The 26,873-nt window shown below is 41.5% G+C and overlaps 1 protein-coding gene across 1 annotated transcript; it reads left to right on the plus strand.

Moving 5' to 3' along the window:
* Positions 1-1,658: 1,658 nt before the first annotated feature.
* On the plus strand, positions 1,659-2,078 carry LOC127184328 (Parkinson disease protein 7 homolog). The gene has a single exon (XM_051140635.1). The coding sequence runs from the start codon at positions 1,659-1,661 to the stop codon at positions 2,076-2,078; it is 420 nt and encodes a 139-aa protein (XP_050996592.1).
* The last annotated feature ends 24,795 nt before the right edge of the window (positions 2,079-26,873 follow it).

Consider the following 26,873-nt stretch of genomic DNA (forward strand, 5'->3'; position numbering starts at 1 on the left):
AATTGTCCTTCCAAAGGCAGGCACCCAGAACAACTGATTAAATAACAATAGCAGTAATAATTATGGCACCGTATGGCTCCTGAATGCTTTATGCTTTAAGGATGATCATAGACAAATGATGTCATCTGATGTCTGGAATCTGTCGATGACTGACGGTCTGAGGCTCAGAACCCTTCAGTGTGGAGGACTGTCTGACACCTCTGCCTCATGCATCTGCACCCTGCTGTTAGAAAATGCCCTACCTCTCCCTGTTTCTCCTTTCCTCATACACAGCTGCCCATCTTCTTTATTACTTCTGTTCTGTTGCTTCTTCAAGCTATCAGCTCAGACAATCTGTCTCTAACATTGTTTCTGCCCCTGATTTCCCTTGACAATGTCAATATCATGTCAAATGCACATCCCAAGCTACAAGTATATGAAACAGGAATATATTTAATATGAAAAGAGACTGCTTTTGTTAAAAATCCTGAAGATAGGAAATAGTGTTTGACAAATGAGGGGAAAATGGATGCGTGAATCCTTTAAATATTGGTTGGCATTTCCCAGAGGGCACTTGGATCTGCTTCCTTTATGGCTTCGAGTGTCCTAAGAGACAAGGTGACAGCCATTGCTTTTCTGCATGCCTCTGGGGCAAGATTCAGGACATACAGTTCCTATTTCCATTTAGTCTGTCTCCTTTTCACTGAAAGAACCGGAGCCCAGCCACTTGGAGACTTCCCGCTATGTCTGCTGGTACCGACTAAGTGATAAGTGGATGTGCTTGTCAGGTAAGATGGCTTGACTGACACAGAGGTCCGGATGTTGCCATCTTAGGAAGCCAAGGGATTTGGAGGAGCAGAGGTCAGTCATGGGTTGAAATCCAGACCTCTGCTTAATGAGCTGAGTGATTCTAGGTAACTTATCTAAACTGTGCCCAATTCTGATAATTACTGATCCTCTCTTCTGGACTGTAAGTCTAGACCGCCTAGAGAAATATAAGGGTTGTGGGAAGGTGTAGAGCCTCCTAAGATAGAACACTCACACAGGGCACAAGAAAAGTGAAGTCTCTCTGTTTTCTGCTTGTAATGGTCCTGATCAGGCAGAGCAGGATCCTCTAGAGTCAGTAAAATCTTTACTGTGACAGTGCAAGGACCTGACTTGGGAATCACCGCTTCCCATGTAAAAAAGCCAGGAACAATGGCATGTGTCTGTCATCTTGGCCCCAAGAAAGCAGACACAGAAAAATCTCTGGGGCTTAGTGCCCAGCCAGTGTAGGCAACCAGTGAGCTCAAAGCTCACTGAGAGACCCTGAACCAAATTAAACAATAAATAAAGTGTAAAAGTGGGCGAGTAAGACACCTGACATTGACATCTGGCTTTCAATGCACGCACACACACATACATGCAAGCTATACACATGCATCCATACACAGATACATACATATGTATGCGCCGTTTCAAAATTACATTAGGAAAACCAACAACAACCGTTTAAAACGGATGTTGCGGACGCTCATGCGTGCTGCCTGCGAGTCTGTGTGACTGGGCTAGGTACCGGGTTGCGGCGGCGGCGCTGGCTGGGGCTTTGCGTGGGTGGAGGAGGCATGGGTGCAGTCTTTAAGAAATAGAAATGGCTTTCCAAAAGAGCCCTGGTCATCCTTGCCAAAGAGGCAGAGGAGATGGAGACACTGATTCCTGTGGATGTCATGCGGCGGGCCGGGATTAAAGTCACCGTTGCAGGCCTGGCTGAGAAAGAGCCCGTGCAGTGTAGCCATGATGTAATGATTTGTCCCGATGCCGGTCTTGAAGATGCAAGAAAACAGGGACCGTACGATGTGGTGGTTCTTCCAGGAGGAAATCTGAGTGCACAGAATTTATCTGAGTTGCTTGTGGTGAAGGACATCCTGAGGGAGCAAGAGAGCAGGAAGGGCCTCATAGCTACCATCTGTGCGGGTCCTACAGCTCTATTGGCTCATGAAATAGGTTTCGGAAGCAAGGTTACAACACACCCACAGGCTAAGGACAAAATAATGAATGGTAGTCACTACTGGTACTCAGAGAGCCGCGTGGAGAGGGACGGCCATATCCTCCCCAGCTGAGGGCCTGGGATGAGCTTCCAGTTTGCACTCGCCATTGCGGAGGCACTCAGCAGCAAGGATGTGGCTGACCAAGTGAAGGCAGCGCTTGTTCCTAAGGACTATAGCCTAACCCTGGACCCCAAGGTTGAGGCAGCCGTCGGGAGCCCCCCCAGTGACTCCAGGAGTGTGAATCTCCTGAACTGACACGTGAAGTAGCCGCTACACAGGAATCTCACCCTGAAGCCGGGTCTGTACACTTCTGAACCTTTCTAGTACAATAAATGGTTTACCAACGTCTTGAAAAAAAAAAAAACTGATGTTGCTTAGTAGACGAAAAGACAACCTGGATATATGCCAACCTATTTATTACTCATGATTAGCCTGCGGTCCCTGTGAGTTCTTAGATCGACTGATATTTGTATATAAGGTCACAATTTGTCCTTCCTCTGCTCTTTGTAATGATGATCTCTTGTTCCTTTATGAGTGTCCTTTTTGAGGAGTCTCACAATGTTGGGGCTTAATGTTTACCCCCGTTTCATTTCTCCATATTGTGGAGACAGTGGTCCTGTGTTTGACCTTGTTCTGTCTTTCCTCCACGGTAGCTAGCTGTGCTCCACTGGGAAATCTATCTGAGATACTTACGACCTTGAAGAAACTGGCTAATATATGCAGCTAGCTCACACCTGTACTTTCTGGTCTGTGATGTAGTTGAATACTATTTCCTGAGTTTAGTACACACACCTCTAAAATAAAAATTGCCGTTATTTCTGTATTCTCTGAATTTTTTTTTTCTATGTGGCCCAAGCTGGCTTCACATTACCTATGTAGTCTAGGCTGGCCTCACACTCACAGGCATTGCAAGTACGTGCCATCAGGCCTGACATTAACAGCTTTTATTATTCATTTAATTATTCATAAACATTCATATTATTCTACTCTTAAGTTTGGAGTATGTGAGAATCAAGAATCTATAACTCATAACTACCCTAGCACAGGTCATGGAATACACATAGGGCAGCTGTCTTCGTTAGGGTTTCTATTGCTGTGATAAAACACTATTACCAAAAGCAACTTGGGGAGGAAAGGGTTTATTATATTCATCTTGGAGCTCCAGGTCACAGTCTATCATCCAGGGAAGTCGGGACAGAAGCTCCGGGCGGGAACCTCATGGCAAGAATAAAGCAGAGACCATTAAGGTGTGCTACTTAATGGCTTACTCTTCATGACTTGCTCTGATTTCTTGTTCAGCCCAGGGATGTCACCTACTGTGAACTTGCCCTTCCCCGTCAATCATCCATCATGAATGTGCCCCACAGACTTGCCTATCGGCCACTCTGGTACTTGTATCTGTTTAATTGTGGTTCCTTCTTGCCAAATAACTCTTGCTTGTATAAAGTTGACATAAAGCTAGCCAGCACAGCTGCTGGCACTGATACCATCAGATGACCTCATAGAGACTTTGTTTTTCTGGACAATGAAAAAACCATCCATTTCCAACTGCTATCTGCGAGATTTCAGCTGTTTGTTTCTGACAAAACATGTCCCAAACTAAATTCACATTATCTTCTCCTTAGTTTTTTTCAGATTCCCTAGAATTTTACAGTCTTGAATGTTTGAGTCTGCAAACATTGGGCTCATAGCAGTCATCCAAAGAATGTTTTTTAAAAACTGGAATATGGTGGTACAGCGGGGTACAGCTGCTTGTGTGGTTAACCCAGGAGACTATGAGGCGTTAAGTCCAGCCTGGGCAAAGTAGGCTAACCTGGTTTCAAGTTTAAAGGGTTGCCATGTATTAAAGTCAGTATTTCTTTAGGTTTTATTTTTTATTTTATTTCATTTTATTTTTAGTTTTGGAAAATAATTTGCAAAAGCCAGACTCCATGGCAACCGCTGGTTTGGTTTGATCTAGTTTGCACTGTACGTGGGCTTTGTCTCTTCCAGTTGGCTACAGCATCTGTCCCTCAGTGCTGTGTTCTTTTTTTTTTTTTTTTTTAATTTTTTTTTATTAATTTATTCTTGTTACATCTCAATGGTTGTCCCATCCCTTGTATCCTCCCATTCCTCCCCCCCCCCCCATTTTCCCATTATTCCCCTCCCCTATGACTGTTCCTGAGGGGGATTACCTCCCCCTGTATATTCTCATAGGGTATCAAGTCTCTTCTTGGTAACCTGCTGTCCTTCCTCTGAGTGCCACCAGGTCTCCCCCTCCAGGGGACATGGTCAAATGTGAGGCACCATAGTATGTGAGAAAGTCATATCACACTCTCCACTCAACTGTGGAGAATAGTCTGACGATTGGCTAGATCTGGGAAGGGGTTTAAAGTTTACCTCCTGTATTGTCCTTGGCTGGTGCCTTAGTTTGAGCGGGACCCCTGGGCCCAAATCTGCCTATCATATTGTTCTACTTGTAGATTTCTAGGACCCTCTGGATCCTTTTATTTTGCTATTCTCGCATGCGTCTCCCATTTAGAGTCCCAACAGTGCTGTGTTCTTGATGTTGAGCCCAAGCATGCGATTTCATATGAAGCAAGCAAAGAAGCTGAGACGATCAGAAGACAGTGGTGCAAAAACACTAGTGAAGTTATGAAAAGAATGCTAACAAAAAACATTATGGGATAGGGAGCAGAAGATGGAGAGCAAGCTTGAGGAACATTTCCTCAATGTAGCAGAGAGAAAGGTAGTTAGGGAGAGAATTACCCTGGAAAGTACGCTCTTCTGTTCTGAAAGGATACAGGCTTAACGCAACAGAGAGAGCAAAGATAACACCAAAGAAAATGCACCCACACCTATATATTAGAAGTCCTATATGTTATCTATAAAAGAGACCAATGCATGTACAGATCCTCATGGAACAATGAATTTCAATCACAGCAAAGGATACTTATTGAGGGAGAGGGAAAAGGGGGCTTCCAGAAAAAGAGAAAGGAGGAGGCTTGTGGTGGAATCTTCCTTTCTAACACTGAATAACACATGCCTTAGTAGTTCGGGTTTTGCAGCAAAATGCCATGAAAATGGGTAGCTAAAACTGAAGAAATTCATTCCCTACAGTTCTGAACACTGAGATATCCAAGGTTAAGGTGCCTCTCAGTTCAGTTCTCAACGGGAGCCCTCTTCCTGGTGTGCAGTTTGATGCCTTCTTGCTGTGTCCATATCTGACATGGCATCTCTCATGTCTCTTCTTAGGAAACTGATTCCATCTACCAGTGCCCCATCCTCATGACATAACACCCTCCCAACGCCCGAGTCCTAAGCATCATTTTGCTGGGACTAGTGCTTTCCCATATGGGTTAGGTGGGCACATTTATTTGACAGCACCATACAATGTTTCAGTGGGCATGATTTGGTAAAAAAAAAAAAAAAAAGATTTCCTATGTAATGAGCTACCACTTATATGTGAAGGGAAGAATCTAGGGTCCTCTGAGTAAATGCCCTGGGAGTAATACCTGGGTCATTTGGTGCGTCTATTTCTGCTCTCCACTGTGGTGACACCAGTTTGCACTCCCACTAACAATGCATAAAGATTCCTCTTCCCCCGCATCTTCACCAGCATTTGCTGCCATATGACTTCTTGATGGGGTGAGATGGATTTTCATTTCCATTTTCCTTTTGGCTAATGACATTGGGCACTTAAAAGTGTTATTAGTTACTTGTTTCTTCTTTTGAGCATTCAAAATTGTTGACTGTATTTCTCTCATGACTGGAGTCCTACGTAGAAAGTCTGTTTTGTCAGAGGCTAGAATAGTGAGGACTCTTGTTTCCTAGTTCCATTTGCTCAGAATACTGTTTATATCCTTTTCTTTAAGATGGTGTCTATCCTTAAGGTCGAATGCTTCTTGTGAACAACAAAAGTGTGGGTTATGTTCTCCAATCTGGCTGGCAAGGCTGTCTTTTGATGGAGAATCAAGGCTTTTAATCAGTTATTACTGAACGATGTATAGAAAATGTTACCACCTGATGGTTCTTATGATTTTTTTTAATTCCTATTTCCCACAACCTATATATCCTAGCATCATTTATTTTCCCCACCGACTTAGTTTCTTGGGTGTATTTATCTTTTCTGTATTTCAAAATACTTCATCAAGTATTCTATGTAGGGTTAGTTTGGTGGTCATGACTTCTGTTTTTATCTGTTTTTATCATGGACATATTTTATTAAGCTTCAATTTTAACAGACAATTTTGCTAGATAAAGTAATTTAGGTTGGAATCTCTGTTCTTTCAGAATTTGAAACACATGGATCTGGGCTCTTCTGCCTTTTAAATTTTCCAGTGAGAAAATTCTGCTGTTATTCAGATGGACTTGTCTTGCATTTTTAACTATAATATGGTATGGGGAGTTTCTCTTCTGGGCCCGCTTATGCAGTGTTCCATGTGCCTCTTGTACACGAGCAGGCATGCTTTCAGAGTCTGAGAAAAGTAGGTGGGTGTTGCTTTTAAAATTGAGAAATTTTCTTCTATGATTTTATATGAGATATTTTCTATGTCTCTGACTTGGTCTTCATTTGCCTACAGCTCATCAATTGGGATCGACTGGCATGCCAGTGAGGGCTGGGCATCCTTCTGTCTCCACCTCCTGTCACTGGGAGTACAAGTGTGTGCCACTAGATCTGGCTGTAACAGTACAACAGCCTGTACTTATTACTTGTTGCTTTGAAACCAGACCTTCCAATGAAGCCCAGGCTGGTCTGGAAGTCACTGTACAATCCAGGCCTCCCTAAAGCTTATGGTCATCCTCTCCCAGCCTCTTGATAGCTGGTATTGCAGGTGTGTGGCATTGTGACCTCTAGTTCATGACCATGAATGTCTTCTAGAAAGGTATGCAGTGCAATACATTTTAAGAAAAGATGACTGAGATAAGCACCGTAAAACCTTTAGTAAAATTCAACATTAATGTCTAATAAAAGATCAAAAGAGCCAGGCAGAGTGACACGCACTTGTAATTTCCGGGCTTGGGAGACCATGGCAAAAGAATCATGGGTCCTAAGCCTAAGTGGCCTTGTGTGACCTTTTCATATCACGCATTGCTCAGAAATAAAAAGACAGGAATAAGTGCGAAAGTAAAAAATATGCCTTATTATCACGAGGGAAAAAACTGTTTCCAGAAAAAAAAAAAAACTTCAGAAAAATTAGTGAAAGATTATTTTTAAAAAATCAGAGATAAGGATGCCTGTTAGTAGTGTTTATTTAGGATTTTTATTCTCCACACAACAGTACTTTATGGCATACAGATGTTTTGCTCCCTTCACAACAGGCCCAGCACAACCACCCAGAGAACTCTGAGAGTACACATAATGAGGTTCAAATACATTTGCAGCAATGCTTTCCCCAAGTTAGCACTAATCAAAAAACACAATGCAAGACAATTCAAATTGCTTTCATAAAAAGATAAAAACCATGCGAACCACATTGCATTTAATGTGAAATATGCAGGGCCCACAGAATCCCTGGGAAACATAGGATAATGTTTAAGTAGTACCTTTAATCACTTTTTTACTGCCGTGATAAAACGCCATGACCGAAAGCAACTTAGAGAGAAAAGGGGTCTATTTGGCTTATACTTCTTAATCTCACTTCATCTTAAAGGGGAGTTGGGGTAGGTTCTCAAGGCAGAACCCTGGAGGGAGGAACAAAGCAGAGACCCTGGAGGAGTGCTGCTTCCTGGCCGGATCCCCATGCTTGCTCAGCCTGCTTTCTCATATAGCTTAGGACCATTTGCCCAGGGCTGGCACTATCCGCAGTGAACACATCCATCTTACATCAACAATTAATCAGGAAAACCCCTCATAGAGTTGCCAACAGGCCAATCTAGTGGAGACATTTTCTCAATTGATGTTCTGTCTTCCCAGATGACCCAATTTGTCTCAAGTTGACAAAATAACCCCCCCCAAAAAAAACCCAATGAAAATAGATGTACTAAATACCATGTTGTCAAAGTGGAAATTTTTATTAAACTATGTCAGTTTGTAGTAGATTAACCTATAAATTGAATGTGCTTCTTACATAATGCTTTCAGAGTTTGAGAAAAGTAGGAGAGTGTTGCTTCTAAAATTCATTTGAAAGAGAAGACAAATGAGAACAGGTTAAAATATTTTGAGATTAAAAAATGAGAATGTAAGGCTCATATTAAGTTAAAAATTAGAATATATTATTAGTATATATGTGTATATGCACGAATATGTGTGCATATGAGCATTTGAGCATGTGAATAGGACATATGCATGCTATGGCAGGTATGCAGAGGTGAAAAGACAACTCTTGAGCCAGTGCTGTTCCTGAGCCATGGGTTCCAGGGATTAAATTCAGGTGGCCAAGCATTTTAAACCATCGAATTTTCTCTCCAACCCTGTTGCTAAGTTGTAAATTCCAACATGCGTAGTGGGAAATAGTAAATAATTGAAGGATTTACTCTGTCTGCAGGAAGGCAAACTAGTTTGCCAAAGTTGTATCAAGACAAGTAGAAGACCCAGATTTCTGAGTCAGGAGAGGCTTGTCGCGTACAGGGTCTTAAGCATCATGAGCAGCAGACCACTGTCACCCAGAATCAAGAAGATGGTATAGAAGAATCAGAAGCATGCTGGTCCTTAAGATGGATTTCACCCCAGCTGAAGAATCTGAAGATTATAGAAGCTGATATTTTCATAATGGTCAGAAAACTTGCCTGAGAGAGGTTAGTCTTTATTCTATTAGAATGTAACCAAACCTTGCCATTGGAAGACAATAACCTTTCTTCCATCCTTGAGATAACAAATCACAGATGTGCATAAGCATGAGGCACCCATACAGAATTGTCTTCAACAAAATTCATCCACTCATTTCTATACTGCCTTGGACTCTGGAAAATTTCCCTGTGATTATACTATTGCTTCTGCTTCTCTGATTCACATGACCAACTGGGACTAGTGTAAAATATATTCCATTTGTCTCATACAGCATTTAATTAATGATATTCTCAACATCATTAGGATAAAGTCAACATTCAGGATTTCATTAGCCCCTCAGAGTTCAAGCTTTAGCTAACCTAACAGTCCCCATAAACCATCAGCATATACCTTACAAACTCAATTTTCCCTCTCCTTAAGTTTCTGTATTGATTTTTCCATTTGGCCCAAGACATTAAGTCAGCCATGGCTAGATTCATTAATGTTTTCACACACTCTGTCCTGGCACACAAGGAGGAAGTCTAGAGAAATTCTATTATCCATGACAACCCGGTAAGTGTGTTGAAGCCAAGCTGATTGATCATGCCAATACAAGAAGAGAAGCCAAGGGCCTGAGCCAGCACTCAATTAGAATTCTTCTAGTACTAAATTAGAATTCTCTGTTCCATGCCTGAGCGTCTACCTTGAAACTAGCCTGGGACTGATCTTAGGAGAGAAAAAGGCATCTCACGCAGATACATAGCTAAATCGAATCGTGAGTTTTCAAATTAGGTCTCTAAAACCCAGACCCCTTTTGTTCTCACCATTATCCAGGAAACTGCTAAGATAGATGACACTTTCAGAAAACAGTTGTAATTAGTGGCCAAGTCGGCTTACCAGAGGGAAGTAGTGTCCCAGTCTTGGTGAATTGAATTTTAAGGGAGCTGGCATGCCTCTGTGCAAACTTAGATGTCTGTAAATGGCAAGCAGCCCCAAATGTCAGTGGATGCCTTGATTAACAGGTGGTTTTTCTTATAATAAAAGATACCATTGTTAGATTATGAGGTTGAGCAAATAGCACAGATTAATCTCAAGGGTTCCAACTGTCAGCTGATTGGACTGGACCAGCAACACTGAAACCTAACGGTTAACAGCAGTGGAGCACCACAAATAACTCAGAGGAAATCAAAGATCCAGTGAAGTCCACCTACCAGGCACACCAGAACCCACACCCATGCAATGAGGCTTTCCTCACTGCCAGAGGAGTGGGTCAATGAGAAGAGTCAAAAATTGGGCACCTCACCCTCAGTGCCCAGGAACAGGTGCAGCAGCCTGGCAGACAACAGTGGTCTCACCAAGATGAGTCCTTTGAGCCAGTTGTTTTGCTTTTGGTACTGTGATGGGAGAGTTTCTCCAGAGAGATGAGTACCAATTTTTAAATATAAAGATGAGATGCTGCTGCAGCCTGGATGGATGCATTCTGGAATATTTTATTTTCTTGGTTAATCATCTATCTACTCTAAGATGGACTATCAAGTCAGAGATTCACCAAGTCTTTGTGCGTCAGGCATTTAGACTGGCCAACAGCTCATGTTCAAGCTCATAGCTGCTTTGAAAGGGGCCTTTATGGTGTGGTTAGCATACTAGAGTTGCATAAGACAACCCAATTAAGATAGCCAATCCAAGGCTTATGTGATTGATACATTATGTCTTACCCCCCCCTCTTGGTTTTTCAAGGTGGGGTTTCTCTGTGTAGCCTTGGCTGTAGACCAGATTGGCCTTGTATTCACAGTGAACCACCTGACTCTGCCTCCCTGAGTGCTGCCCGGTTCTAGCCTGGTGAGCTGATGGATTTATTGGGATTAGTTTCAGAAACATGTGTGAGGTGTAACAAGAGTTTGGATAACTCAAGCAGCTGAATCTCTGAAAATGTTTATCCAAGCATGAGAGGTGACGCATGAAAACTGAATCTTTGCTTTATTGAATTAATGTTTCTGTTTCCATGATTCTTGGTATAAAGAAGAAATATAAAGTTCTTTGTCAAATGATGACTTTAAATTTTTACTACAAATCATTCAGATATTACGAGAAAAATTTGTTATATTCTCTGAGTTGAAACAACTCATCTCATACCTAGAGTAATGATATTTAATTTTTATTTAAGTAGGTTTTTAGTCCACTATTCTCTCTACCACTCTATTAAATTAAGAAACAAATATATTTTACAGTGGGCTTGTCAAGGATCAGGTCTGCATTTGGGCTAAATTGGAGAATTTCATAGACCTAGACAAAGCAAACTGTGAGGAACAGAGTTAGCAGTGTTCATTCTGAAAGACTCCCAGCTTCTGTATTCTCAGGTGGAGAAGAAAACAGCTTGGAAATGTATGTAACTAAAGCCATGTCACGTGGTCTTCCTGGTACCCATAGTCTGATGCAAAGAGCCTGTCCAAGAATCCTTCTAATGGAGGAATGTTTTTAAGGACTATGCTAATTGTAACTGCAAAGAAATGTATAATCTTTCCTTAGAATATTGTTAATAACAGAGATAATTTTGTTTAGTTAGTATTTATGAACATTTCTTTACTGTCTTCTTGGCTGGGGATTGACTCACCAAGGGGGCAGGGCTATCTGCATGTCTGTAAAGGCAGTTGAAAGGGAAGACACACCCGGAGCATTGGCAGCATCAACCCCTAAGCTCCAGACTCAGATGGAATGAAAAGAGTACTAGGAAACAGGCAGCTGAGTAATTGTGTTATCCTCCTCTCTGCTTTTTGAACCACCTTGCAGAACAAGTTCCTGCCCTGTCTGGTATAAGCTGTTCTGTGACCATTGCTTTGCAGTCATGATGAACTGTATCTTCTGAACTGTAAGCCAAAATAAAACTCTTTTATTCATCATCATCAGAAGAAGAAAAAGAAGAAGAAGAAGGAGAAGAAGAAGAAGAAGAAGAAGAAGAAGAAGAAGAAGAAGAAGAAGAAGAAGAAGAAGAAGAAGAAGAAGAAGAAAACCAAATCTTCACCTGGAATCCCTGCTTAGCTTGCAGGCTTGGCTCCACTGATCAGCCCTCTGTGAACAGTTTTGTCTGATATGGTGAGCTGGACACCATACACTACCTCACGTCCAACGCCTCAGTGATGCCTATGTATGCATTGTTTCCTAATTCCAGGTTTTCAGGAGGTCATGAGCTAATATAACATAAGACAGTCCATTAGAGAATGGCTTTCATTGCATTGCCTCAGATAATTCACTCTTTATCTCAAGGAGGAATGAAATGAGTAGCTTCTATTTCTGCAGCACTCAGACTGATCTTATCTGTCCCCGTGTTCCACAGCTCTGCAATCCAGGCTGCTAGAGGTACTTGCACTTCTTACTTAAAAGCCTTTCCTAAATCAAGATGTTCAGAAGCATAGTATTCTCTGATCATCACAGTTTCCTCTGGCCGCTTTTAAGGCCTCTACATACTAAATTACAGTTGTCATTTCCTCTTTTTAAAAAGTTGGTCCTGTCTTTTTTGCCACATCTATTCTCTCTCTTCTTCCCCACTGTCCTGTTCATCCCATGGGCTTCAAGTCTGGGGGTTTCTGAAAGAGTTTATACCCCTTTCCCTTATGTCTTGCCTACTTTAAGAAATAGTAACCCAACATTTTCTTTGACTCTCTCCGCGCGTGTGCCCCCCCCCTTCTCTGACAAATCGTGCAGATGATAGCATCTATGTGGCTGTTTAGCATTGTAATTTCTCCCTTACATGGATAACTTATATCTGGGCAAATAACTGAGCCCCATTGTTATCCACCTCAGCAAAGGCCACTCAGCTGCTACCCAAGTCTGTTTCCAATCCGGTCTCATCGATATTGTGTTCAGAGATTGCAATACATTGTCTTCCTATTTTTATATTTGAGGAGGCATTCCTGTTCTCACATGGTAGACCTCATTCATCAAGGAGACTTTCGGCCCCATACCATGTGGAAGAAGATAGCCACCTTAGGATTCTACTTCAAGAACACGTCACCCTCATCAGGATCATCATCAGTTACATGTTTTTATCTGTTCATATGTTCCTCACAAGCCTGTCTTTGGTTTGGATACCTTTATTGAATAATGACTATGATGCACAACTTTTCTTGGGGGATGTGGTTATTTGAATGAGAATGGGCCCCCATAAGCTCATATGTTTGAATACTTGATCCTCAGTTGGTGGACCTGCTTGGAAATGCTTGAAGGTGAGGCTTTGTTGTAAGAGGTATGCCACTGGGAGCTGAGTTTGGTGTTTTAAAAGCCCATGGCATTCCCAGTTAGCTCTTTCTGCTTCCTGGTTGTCTCTCAAGATATGAGCCTTTTAGCTACGACTTCAGTGGCATGCCTACTTGCCTGCTGTCATGCTTTATTCCATGGTGGTCATAGACTCTAACCTTCTGAAACCATGAGCCCCAAATTAAATGCTTTCTTTTATAAGTTACCTTGCTCGTGATATCTTATCATAGCAATAGAAAAGTATCTAAGGCTTGAGCAGGTGTGTGTATACAATAGAACACAGGTGGCATACCAAAGAAATAACTTCATCCACATCTAGTTTGGTACACCTGTGAGCTTATTGGAGTCATAGAACCAGTGAGTTCACTGGCGCACAGGCTAGGGGTTACTTACAGAAGTATGGATGATTTGGGCAGTTGTATCAAGAAGTCCATCCCAGCATAGGTGATGACTAATGAAAGGTGCACCCTTGGATATTGTTGCATAACTTTCTGAAAGCTCCACCCAAGAATCTTCTGCCTCCTGGTAACTATTTACTGCCCATAAACTTTATAAGCTTACTCAGTCTTCTTGTTCAGCTTCCTGGGATTCCTAGGTTTTTCCAGCATCCTGATTCATATGAGCCTCCTCCCATGGAAGGTTGTCAGGGGCTAGGGTGGGTGGTGGAGGTGGTATTTTAATCTGGAGAAAAATCTCTACACAAATCCTGGCTCAGAGAGAAAGGATGTCTTGTCCATGGAATAGTAAGCAACTTGAGTTTTAGGTTTTAAGGTTTGCATTGATTCTCTTTGCCCTCAAGGCTTTTGGGGGCCATATAGTATCTGTATATAGTATAGGCTGGAACACAGTGGAAGTGCTCTGAACTTAGGCATGGTGTCAGGAATGGTTCAATAGGTAATGGTGAAAGAATGAGGTCAAACAGTTTGCATCTTCAGCAGCCAGGAAGCAGAGAGATAGACGCATTGAGAGACATCCTCTAATGGCATACGTCTGTAAACCAGCGCCTAGGTCCCAAGGATTCTATACCGTCCCCCAACTAAATTTGAGCAGAGAGATACAAATATAGAATTATGTATCCTTATGAGAGGCATAATGAAGACTTTCTGTCTGGCACCAAAGGTTGTTCACTCTCTACTGTGCTGGCTAGTTTTTGTCAACCTTACATAAGCTAGTATCATCTGGGAAGAGTGGCCACCTACTGAGGAACTGCCACCCTCAGATTGTCCAGTAAGCAAGTCTATAGGGACATTAACTTGGTTAGAGATTGCTGTGGCAGGGCCCAGCCCACTGTGGGTAGACCTATTGCTTGCTTCTGTTAAAAAAAAAAAAAAAAAAAAAAAAAAAAAGCAGACCAAACAAGCCATGAACAACAAGCACATAAGCAGCACTTCTCTAGGTCTCTGTTCTCATGATGTTTATCACAGCAATAGAAATCAAACCAGGACATACACATCCCTAAAAAGAGAGCCCTGAACTCCATGATACATTGTAGCAGCCAAAATAAGCCCCCCTTTCCTCTTTCCTCTTTTAAGTTGGGCTTTCTGAAATATGGGGTCACAGCTACAGGAGAAGAAACTGACAAAATCTTTAAGAATATAGTAATAAAAGTAAAATAGCAATAGATGGCCAAGCATAGACCGAGGCTAATTATAAAAATATTCAACTCAATAAAGACAGAATTTCCAATAGGCAGAATAAGAAATTGAGAATGCAACAATTTTAAAATATACATAACTAACTATTTCAGGAGAAAAATTCAATTATAATCCTAATGAATTCTGTGATAAGAGGGATACGAAAATAAGGAGGTTAACATTTCAGATGAAGTATAACAATTCCCCCCTTTATGTTCTCTGAATCAACTATAGGATATGCTATGAATTTTGCTTCATAAAACATCTCATAGATAGGAGACTTCCTTTCCTTACACTTTTTTTTTTATGGTCCTAAGTGCTCAGTGGGAAAGTCCAGCCTCTGGTTCATGAGGTTGCCAGGGCACTGACACTGTCATCAGGACTGCATAGGGTCAGTTCATCCCACAGCAAAGTGCAGTTGCAATGTGTTCTCTCAACTAGAGTGCTTGTGCTTCCCCAAGTGTATAATAACATTTAAGATGCCATCTTGGTTCGAAGTAAGTGTAAGTATTTGCTCACTGGTTCTTTCAGAATAGCCTTCCCCTTCTTCCCGTGTGCCACTCTCTCTCTAGTATTAGATTTTTATCTTTACGGACCGCTCAGTGCTGCTAAGCGTTTGACTCCATCCACCTCCCCCAAAAACATCACATTTGCTTTGCCTATTTAACTTCCACCAGAACCCTTAGCTACTGTCTCCAGCTTCCTCACTACATCTGCCTTTTCTTAAACTCTTTTTATATGCCATCTTCAGTGCAATACCCACCCATCAAACACCCAGGAATTTTGTTCTCATGTTCAAAGCATTCTGAATAAAGTTGGGACTCCTCATAACATTCAGAGAGTTCCCTTTTCTTTGCCTCCTCAAACCATCCTCAGGGCCACCTAGAAGGTAACTAGATCTCTGGCAGTTTTGATTCCAGGACAGTGTTCTTTTTTTTTTTTTTTTTTTTTTTTTAATTTATTCTTGTTACATCTCAATGTTTATCCCATCCCTTGTATCCTCCCATTCCTCCCCTCCCCCATTTTCCCATTATTCCCCTCCCTTATGACTGTTCCTGAGGGGGATTACCTCCCCCTGTATATTCTCATAGGGTATCAAGTCTCTTCTTGGCTACCAGCTGTCCTTCCTCTGAGTGCCACCAGGTCTCCCCCTCCAGGGGATATGGTCAAATGTGAGGCACCAGAGTACGTGAGAAAGTCATATCACACTCTCCACTCAACTGTGGAGAATATTCTGACCATTGGCTAGATCTGGGAAGGGGTTTAAAGTTTACCTCCTGTATTGTCCTTGGCTGGTGCCTTAGTTTGAGCGGGACCCCTGGGCCCAAATCTGCCTATCATATTGTTCAACTTGTAGATTTCTAGGACCCTCTGTATCCTTTTATTTTGCTATTCTCCCATGCGTCTCTCATTTAGAGTCCCAATAGGATGCCCTCTCCTCTGTCCCAGTTTCCTGGTAAGTGAAGGCTTTCGTGGGACATGTCCCTTGGGCTAGTATGCAGATATAAGTGAGTATATACCATTTGATTCTTTCTGCTTCTGGGTTAACTCACTCATTATGATCATTTCAAGCTCAATCCATTTATCCACAAATTTCGGGAATTCCTTGTTTTTAATAGCTGAGTAGTATTCCATAGTGTATATGTACCACAGTTTCTTTATCCACTCTTCTACTGAGGGACACTTAGGCTGTTTCCATGTTCTGGCTATTATGAATAAGGCTGCTATGAACATGGTTGAGCAAATTTTCTTGTTGTGTGCTGGGGCATCTTCTGGGTATATTCCAAGGAGTGGAATAGCTGGGTCTTGAGGAAGCCCTATTCCCATTTTTCTGAGATAGCACCAGATAAATTTCCAAAGTGGCTCTACTAGTTTGCATTCCCACCAGCAATGAAGGAGTGCTCCTCTCTCCCCACATCCTCGCCAGCATGTGGTGTCGCTTGAGTTTTTGATCTTAGCCATTCTGATGGGTGTAAGATGGAATCTTAGAGTTGTTTTGATTTGCATTTCTCTGATGACTAAGGAGGTTGAGCATTTCTTTAAGTGTTTCTCAGCCATTTGATACTCCTCTGTTGAGAATTCTCTGTTTAGTTCCAAGCCCCATTTCTCAATTGGGTTATTCAGTTTGGTGGTGTTTAATTTCTTGAGTTCTTTATATATTTTGGATATTAGACCTTTGTCAGATGTAGGGTTGGTGAAGATTTTTTTTCCCAGTCTGTAGGCTGTCGCTTTGTTCTCTTGACAGTGTCTCCTGCCTTACAGAAGCTTCTCAGCCTCATGAGGTCCCATTTATTAATGGTTGACATTAAGGCCTGGACCATTGGTGTTCTGTTCAGGAAGTTGCAGGACAGTGTTCTTAAACTACGAAAACACTGGGGTTGCATCCAAAATAATGAGTAGTTTGAAACATATCGGTGCCAGGTAAAGACTCAATCTTAGCTGCTGCTTCAGTTGAAGCAAACCCTACTTGTAAACAATGATTTATGGAATGCCTGCTCCACACCAGGCACTAATTCATCTGCATTCCACCTGTAGGGCATTCTTTGGAGTGACCACAGTGAGTCAGGTAAGCCATAACAGCTATGTAAAAAGACATGTGGAAATACAGACACCCAAGATGGGAGCTTTGCTTTATCAATTTTCTTACTCCTTCGCATTCCACCCCTTGGCTCAAGGGCCTGACTGCGGCTGTATACCACACAAGACTTGAAAGGGAGAGAATGTCATCAATTCATTCTCAAAGGCTTTTTTTTTTTTTTTTTTTTTTTTTTTTCTTTTTTTTTTTTTTTTTTTTCTTTTTTTTTTTTTTTTTTTTCCTTTTTTTTTTTTTTTTTTCTTTTTTTTTTTATTAATTAATTTATTCTTGTTACATTCAATGTTTATCCATCCCTTGTATCCTCCCATTCCTCCCCCCCCCCCCATTTTCCCATTATTCCCCTCCCCTATGACTGTCCTGAGGGGGATACGTCCCCCTATATATTTCCATAGGGTATCAAGTCTCTTCTTGGCTACTTGCTGTCCTTCCTCTGAGTGCCACCAGGTCTCCCCCTCCAGGGGACATGGTCAAATGTGAGGCACCAGAGTATGTACAGGTGGCACATGGTGGGAGCCACAGAGAATTGAAAATGGACTGGGCGGGTATGAGTAGTTTCGATATCTTGTTTACTGACAACAAATACATTTTTCAGAGCCCACATCCACGCTCTTCAGTTATATTTTCTATGAGATCTTTAGAAAGCCCTCTGCGCTGATGTAGCTTGTTTTCTGATTAAAAATAAATGATGGTAAATAAAGGGACAGAGAGAATCCAAGATGGATGGGATGATGAAAAGGGGTATTTATGAAATCTCCCTTGCTCATCATCAGCGAGCCCTCCAGTGCGTGTCAACTGCCTTACAAATGTTTGCTGATTTCGTCTTCATCACAACATCTCTGGGAGGCTGAGGAACAGACCAATTTCCATTCAAAGAAGAAATAAATGAAGAGTTGGCAAATGTTACTGGCCAGGCTGCTGAGGAAATGTGATGCATTTCCTCTGAGCCTTTTAGGGGTCCACAAGTGTTATTTATAAACTATGGGTTGGCTATTAGGATAACTAATAGGTACCATGGGATATTGTTGGAAGATTTTGTTTTGTTTTGTTTTGTTTTGTTGTTTTCATTTGTTTATTTATTTTACTCTTGATAGGCTCATTTGGAACATGATCTTTAATGGGCTGGGCTTCTTCTGGGTGTCCATAAATTAGCCACCTAATTTGTGGAGTCCATTAATTGAAGGAAGTGTTTGCTACAGGGTGTCCATCATGGTTAGTATAGAAGCAACACAGTGCATGAAATTCATGATCAAATGTGTACAAATTCAGAACCAGAACCATCAAATCTGTGTTCTTCCCTTCCCTCCATTCATACTCCAGGTTTCATTAATAATCAGGGCTCTTTCCTCAGCCTAGTAAGGCTGTGGCTCCAGGGGGCTTTTCATACAAAGTGTGCAAGCAGGCTCAATCAATAAACAAAACTGGGATGCTTGACGAGGCACATTCACTCTGCTCAGTCTAATTATCAAGTCACTGGGCAGATCCATGCAAGTGTCCACTCTGTGCCTGGCTCCTAACCTGGCTTCAGTTAGGTGGTTGAGATTTAAACAGGTTCAGCTCCATCTAACAAGAAGTTAACCCTCATGATGGACAATGGAAGATAAGCAGATAATACACAATTATTCACGTCATCATGATCATAAGAAGGGCTGCAAAGGAGCAATCAAGGGTGCCGGACAATCAAGATTCTTGTCTATTAAAATGTGCATAATGCCGCTCCCACCTTGAAGGTGTCAGTGAGAAGCAACTGAGACTATGTGTGATTGGTCTGCAACATGCTGCCTGGTGTACAGTATTTTTTTTTATTTTTATTTTTTTTATTAATTTATTCTTGTTACATCGCAATGTTCATCCCATCCCTTGTATCCTCCCATCCCCCCCCCCATTTTCCCATTATTCCCCTCCCCTATGACTGTTCCTGAGGGGGATTACCTCCCCCTGTATATTCTCATAGGGTATCAAGTCTCTTCTTGGCTACCTGCTGTCCTTCCTCTGAGTGCCACCAGGTCTCCCCCTCCAGGGGACATGGTCAAATGTGAGGCACCAGAGTACGTGAGAAAGTCATATCACACTCTCCACTCAACTGTGGAGAATATTCTGACCATTGGCTAGATCTGGGAAGGGGTTTAAAGTTTACCTCCTGTATTGTCCTTGGCTGGTGCCTTAGTTTGAGCGGGACCCCTGGGCCCAAATCTGCCTATCATATTGTTCAACTTGTAGATTTCTAGGACCCTCTGTATCCTTTTATTTTGCTATTCTCCCATGTGTCTCTCATTTAGACCAATAGGATGCCCTCCCCTCTGTCCCAGTTTCCTGGTAAGTGAAGGCTTTCGTGGGACATGTCCCTTGGGCTAGTATGCAGATATAAGTGAGTATATACCATTTGATTCTTTCTGCTTCTGGGTTAACTCACTCATTATGATCATTTCTAGCTCAATCCATTTATCCACAAATTTCGGGAATTCCTTGTTTTTAATAGCTGAGTAGTATTCCATAGTGTATGTGTACCACAGTTTCTTTATCCACTCTTCTACTGAGGGACACTTAGGCTGTTTCCATGTTCTGGCTATTATGAATAAGGCTGCTATGAACATGGTTGAGCAAATTTTCTTGTTGTGTGCTGGGGCATCTTCTGGGTATATTCCAAGGAGTGGAATAGCTGGGTCTTGAGGAAGCCCTATCAGTATTTTTTTTTTTAAAGTGCAATGCAGCTGTGTGTAAAAGAAGCCACCATGTAGAAGTTATGGAAAACATTTTAGTGAGGGACAAACATGACATCTTGATGCCCTTTTCTTTGTATATTATGAGTATAACAGCTGGAAAAGATGCCCCTTATTATGTGTATATATAAAAACCCAAAACACACATATAGAATCCCTGCCCTTCTGGAACTGCAACACCATACTGGACATTGTAGGTAGAAAACAACCTGTAGGTCCATTCACAACCATGTAGGTTTTCTGTAGCCTAATACAATCCCCAAAAGGACAGGCCTATTGAACTTACATGAATTACAACTTTCTACACATCTGATATTAACTTTAAAAAACTTAATAATTTTGCATCTTTGTATTTCTTCTACAGTGTGGAACTTTCTGAGACAAAATAAAATTTACCAAGTAAATAATTACTGTTAAATGTCACAGAATTATCATTAAGAATTGTTTAAAAGCAATGTATTATTTTATGACATTAGCATAACTTTCCGGCAATGCTGTCCTATAGAGAAAAAAAAAAAAAGAAGCCACACATGTAACTTCAGGTTAGTAGTAGTCATACCTTAAAATGAAAGATAAACAGATATAATTCAATTTAATAGTTTATCTTCACCAAATATGTGTAGAATATCACCATCTTAAGTGTAAGATGAATTAATTTAATATGTACTAAGTTCAATAATATGAACAAGACATTTTCCATTCTTTTGTCCTTTGAATATTCAAATCTGATAAATGATTTACACTCTCAGAACATCACAGTTCAGGACAGCTTCATCTCTTGATGATGCTCAGAACTGTGACTCAAATACTTCATTGGATCATGAAGATGTATAGTAGATAGATTCATGGAAGAGTTTAAGAGCCAACATTGTCTGGGAGGATAATAAAATTATTTTAAAAGGTCTTGATGTTTGTTTACTTAATACACACACTGATTTTTGGCCTCTTATACATTTACTATTTCAGTTATATTGACTTTCTCTAAAAAAATTAAGAAAATTTTCTTTGCTAAGGCCATGCATCTATGCTAAATTGCAGCATAACTTAAGAGCAACCTCAAGACGCAATGGAAGCAACGAGAAGGTTGTTTAAATATTCTTCTACTCTTATTGCCATTTCTACCATCCCTATTCCAGTATTTTTCCCATGAATATTGAATGGTCCCGTTATACTAGCTCAGTTAATTAGCCCATTAAGCTTCACCACACCTTCCCCATCTCTCCTACCTATCCTGAAGCAGCACTTCCTGTTGCTCTTGCATTTCACTTACGTTCACCTCCATCATCACCTGCAGCACAAGCCCTGTCACTGTAAGCCCACACCGCTCAATGTGTGGTCACAGGTCCTTGGCCCTGCTCCCTTTGTTCCTCATGGAGTCACAACAGCAATCTTTTCAGAACACATTGTATTGTAATAACCCCACACTTGATACCTTTCAGTGGTTCATTAATACAGACAGGAGAGGGTGCATTCCTACAAGGCTGAATGGAGTCATCCCAACCCAACCCCTGCCTACCTGTCTGTTTCATCTTCATAAGCGTCTCTACCTGCTCACCTGGTCCTGGCTCTTTTGGCTTAATTTTCTCTTTCTGAAACCCACTGTACTTGGCTCCAATTACAGGCTTCATCTGAGACCAATTCTCACAGATTTCCATAAGTGACTGTTCATCATTCAAGTGATTCTCTCGGCCAATTTCATTGGCTAAACTTCTACTGTCATTTTCTGTCTCACTGGCCTATTTCTATTTTTCTCAAAGCTCTTTCCATCATCTAGCATTTTCTTTCTTTTGAGTGTATGCCCATGTTATTGTCCATCTTTTTTTTTCCTTCATCCAGGCTTGTCCAATAGGCTTTTGTATATAGGGATCTGCAATTTGGGATGGGGTCTTAGCTTAGTTTGTGTTCAGTGTGAGCCAACAGGTCAAGGTCAGAGAAGAACCATGTGTGGCAGGAGCGAAGAGCAAATGTGAAAATATCATCCAGAGAATGGAGATTGATGTTGTGGGAAGAGAAAATGGAAGAGCAATCACAGAGTTTAGTGGCAGCAGAGAAGAAAGTGTTCCGAAGGAAGGTGGTGTGATAGTACAGTGCTGCCTCTGAGAATCCACTAACCCCTGCCACTGGGCTGTCTATGAGATGGATACCAACTTTTCTCCATTTTCCTTTTCCTATTCTTGCTCCAGTGGAGCACCTGTGCTTACAGCGTTCTAGCTGCCAGAAGCACTGGGCCAGTTCTCCCCATGCCTATCTGACTGCTTCTTCCAATTTCCTTGACTTATGTTTCTTCTCCTTCTGTTTCTTGCACAATGACATTCCTGGGGAAATCCCACCTCAGCCCGCTTCTCACTCACTGACTTTCACATGCACTCACTCTCTGGGTGTGTTCAAGCTAGCAACACATTCCCTGTTCCCGTCACTTACAAACGTCTCTGTATCCCATTCTTTACTTCCTTTTGTTTTCATCAAGATCTACCTCTTCTTAGCCCAATATTTTCTCCATCTGTACCGCAGATTGCATCCCTCTCCCCTGTCTGTACACATGGGATCCATACTTCATCAGCTACTAACTCAACTATCTACCTTCAACTATTCCCCTCCATTCACTCTACTGCAGCACAGAGGCCAACTTACTTCTTTTAAAAACAAAACCCTGTTCATATATTAATTCCACCTGTCATGTTGCTATCTGCTGCTCTGTTTCTGATTTTTACTCAGCCTTTTAAAAGGTAAATCCTCACTCTTAATCCTTGCCACTGAAAATCTGTGCTCTTTTTTGTTGTTGTTTTTTTCCCCTCCTGAACCTTATCTAAACTTCAGGGTAAGGCTTGCACATGGGTTGTTTATGTGGAAAATGGTTCCAAGGAACAAGAATGAGAGCAAAAAGAAATTAAAATACGTGGCTGAGATGAAACTAACAGAAAGATGCATGGCCATGTTGATCACCACAACAGGAATTAAAGTTTGGCCCCAGTGGGGACCTCTATGGTGATGCAGGTAAATTCATCTCATAATTGTCTATCACTGGATCAGGAATGTCAAAAAATATTTATTAGGTTTTAACCATCGCTTGAGACTTGTCCCTAGGAGTATTATCTCTTTTATATGTTACATTCAGGCTGCATGAATGCAGATCTGAGAAGGCTCCCAAAGACCTTTCATACCTTAGCAGTCAGAAGAGCCAAACACTAAAACAAAGATACCTACAGCACAGGTGGGGATGAGGTACCATCACTGCATTGAGTGAATGTGTGGAGGTGCCAAGGGATATATGGTGTGCACCACTCATGTCTGCTTATTTTCTTCATTAACCTCAATATGTGGCTGAATCTCTTTTTTGTATGTAGAAAAGCAACTTATTCAATTATGAGCATTTGCCCATTTAGTCATGGGGAGTAACAGGTCAGATGGTTGAGACAGGTCAACCCAAATGGAAGTGATATCAAAACATAGTGGTCAAGGACTAAAGCCTAAAAAATGCAACTCTTATCAAGGGTAACTTAAATTTAAAAGCAAAACTAGCAATTCAATCTTCTCAACTTGACAGTTTACCTTTGCTGAAAGAAAGTTTTTAGACCTAATGTAAACAGCTGTAAAAATATCACTTAGTGCTTCTATCTTGAGTGTTGGTGCTGGTTGAAGTAATATAGGCAGAGAAAGCAAGCTCAAATTCAAATAAGATGAACAAATGCCCTTAACATGGGAAGAATTTAATGCAATTCACACCAAGTATGTAGTCTCCTTGGGGATTCATACAGTATGTAACAAGCTATCCATGACCAGGAAGGAAGTATGTTGCTATTGACACTATCTGGATAATTTTGGTGAGACAGAGCCCACAGTTTTGGGCTCATTCTTTACTATGATAATGCCCCACCATCAATTTAGAGCATTATTGCATAAGCCTTGCAATAGTGTGCAAAGAGGAAATCTGGCTGACTTTCATTGAATGAGTCATCTTGTTGACTTGAATGTCTCCTCTATGATAATGCTTCCTCATGAATGAACAAGCACACAAGCAGTGTTTTCCATTGTTTCTCTTTTGTCTTATCCTGAACTAATAAAAAATATGACAGAGTTAGATATGTCTTGGCTGAATTTGGAAAGAACATAGTGACATGAAAACCCTCTCCCATGACTCAGGGCTTTAATGACCTAGAAATAAACTCCTGGAGTGGTCCAAATAGCTGCTGGGATGGCTCCTGGAAACCTGACACAGCAGTGACCTGTAGTAAATTAGGAGGGGATGTAGGAAATTGCCTAGGAAGAATACTGGGGCAAGGGTCATAAGATTCAGAAAGGTGAGCCTATTAAAGCAGAGTTGTTTTAGAAGATGGAGAGTCTTCAACTTGATGATGTGCCCTGGGAACCTCAGAGGACATAGACTTCATTAAGCCAATAAAAATATACTTTGCTGATAATAATAGTGGAGATTTTCTGAGACCCTCCACAATAGTTTCCCCTGGAGCATTCATGAAGCTCATTCCATTATCCCAATAAGCATGCCAAGGGAACTCTGAAACAGCAGGGATTGAGTAGTGCCTTTGCTAACCAAGCAAGGAGGGGACATTTCTGTTGTGGGTACCAGGGTACGAAGAAGTAGCTTGACTGGATGAGATGGCTATATCTGGTTGGGCAAGGTGGGCATCTGGTCAAGGAGTGGCTTGACTCTTTTTTTTTTTCTTTCTTTTTTCTTTTTAAATCAGAAACACCTAACTCAAAGTAGGATCTCAGCAGAAGAAGGCTGATACCAGTTATCCTGATGAAAGGTCAAGGCCTGTTATCTAGCTTCCAGATCCAAGACAGAATTCAGTGACTGAAGGGGTGATGAGGTCCCCTTCAAGCTGCCATTGTAAGCATTATCAATGAAAGTACTTCTAATTATATCACAGGATTCCTAGGCACTTGTCAAAATAAGAGCTTATAGAAGTCAGCTGATGGATGGAATCCTGGCCCTGGCTGCATAGATTGGGCCCAAAGGATCATTGTAGCTGTTGTATTTCTGGAGTTTGGGTGTATAATTGGGATGGATATATTTAGCAATTGTAAGAGCTCTCTCCTTGGTTTCTAACCTTGGAGTAAGAGCCACTGTGATCAAAAGACCCGAATAACTTTTGAGCCTGTCCTCTAACAGTCTGGCAAAATTAGTAACTGAGAAATACTACCATCTCCCTGAAGAATCTGAAGTGATTTTTTTTCTGTAGTTCCATCCATTTGCTTGGAAATTTCATGATTTCCTTGCTTTTAATGGCTGAGTAGTATTCCATTATGTAAACCTGAGTTAGGTAACCTAGAACCAGAAAGACACACATGCTATGTACTCACTTATAAGCAGATTTTAGCCATTTATAAAGGATAAACATACTACAATTCACAGACCCAAAGGAGATAAGTAACAAGGAGGACCCAAGGCAGGATGCTTACCTCTCACTTAGAAGAAGAAATAGAATAGACAGAGGTAGTGGTTGAGAAGAAGGAACTAGGTAGAAGAGCGAATGCAGAGAGAGATAAGAGTGGAGATCAGAAAGCCAGGGCAGGAGAACAGAAGGCCTGCAGAGAAAAGAGAAACTTTGGGTGGGAGCATCTCTGTGACAAGCTGGAGACCTACCTGAGGGGAATTCTACCTGAGACTCCTAATAGAAGGGGTTATACAGACTAAAAAGAATAGCATCCAACTAGACAAAACTCCTAGTAGAGGGAGGGGAACACCAAACTATCCACAATACTTTGATCCAAAACTTATACCCTGCCTACAAGATGTGCAGGGATAAAGATAGAACAGATAGAGCAGAGATTGAGGCAATGTCCAACCAATGCCTGACCCAACCCAAGACCTACCCATGAAAGAAAACCAATCCTTGACACTGTTAACAATATTCTGCTATGATTGTATACAGGAGCCTCTCAGAGGACAACTGAAATACACCTAGCAGCTGTTTGAAACAGAAGCTGAGACTCACAGCCAAACATTGGGTGAAACATAGGGAGTCTAGTGGAAAAGTTGGGGAAAGGATAAAAAGACCTAGAGGTGACAAGAGCTCCACAAGGAGACCAACAGAGCCAACTAGCCAGAGCCAAGAGAGGCCTGTGGAGTCTGAATCACCAACTAAGCACCATGCATGGACTGGACCTAGGTCCTCTACATAGGTGTAACTGATGGGCAATTCAGGCTTCATGTGGGTCTACTAGTAATGATAGCAGGGGCTGTCACTGACATGGACTTTGCTGCCTGCTTTTCAAGCACTTCCCCTTGATGAGACTGTCTTGCCATGCCACAGGGGAAGAGGGTGAACTCAATCCTGATGTGACTTGGTGAGCTAATGTAGGTGAGTAAGGGAGAATCCCCTTTTCTGAGTAATAGGAGATGGGGGAGGAGAAGAGAGAGTGGGGCTGGGAGGAGAGGAGGCTAGGACCTGGATGTAAAGTAAACAAATAAATGAATAATCTGAAGGGAACACTGCCCTTATTGATTGAGGACCTAAGTCAGTGATTTTCCTTGCATATTAGGTCACTTGGGAACATTTTCAAAAAGCAGATTTGTGGGCTGGAGGCTGTGTGGGTAATAACACTGGTTGCTGACCCAGAGGACCCATGTTTGATTCTCAGTATCTACATGGTAGCTTACAACCATCTTTAGGTCCATTCCCAAGGGATCCAATGCCCTCTTCTGACCTCTGTCGGCACAAGGAAGCATGCATGTGGTACACAGACATGCAAGCAGGCAAAACACTCATACACATGAAACAATAACTTAATCTAAAATTTTTTATTTAAAAAACAAATTGGGAAGGGGTTCCAGAAATCTTATTTTAGGCCTTCAGAGCTTGAATAGTTTTATTGATTTCCTTCATCTGGTTGTTTGTATTTTCCTGAATTTTTTCCAGTGCCTCTTATTTTAATGAGCCTTTTAGGTGATTTATATTTAAAGTTTAAACCTATTATCCTAATGATGGTACCTTTCCCAGTCTCAATTATTAAAACTGC

Source organism: Acomys russatus, chromosome 32, assembly GCF_903995435.1.
Source record: "Acomys russatus chromosome 32, mAcoRus1.1, whole genome shotgun sequence".
Taxonomy (NCBI): domain Eukaryota; kingdom Metazoa; phylum Chordata; class Mammalia; order Rodentia; family Muridae; genus Acomys; species Acomys russatus.

Coding starts and splice junctions, on each gene's coding strand:
- LOC127184328 (XM_051140635.1), top strand. CDS start 1,659: ATGGAGACACTGATTCCTGTGGATGTCATGCGGCGGGCCGGGATTAAA.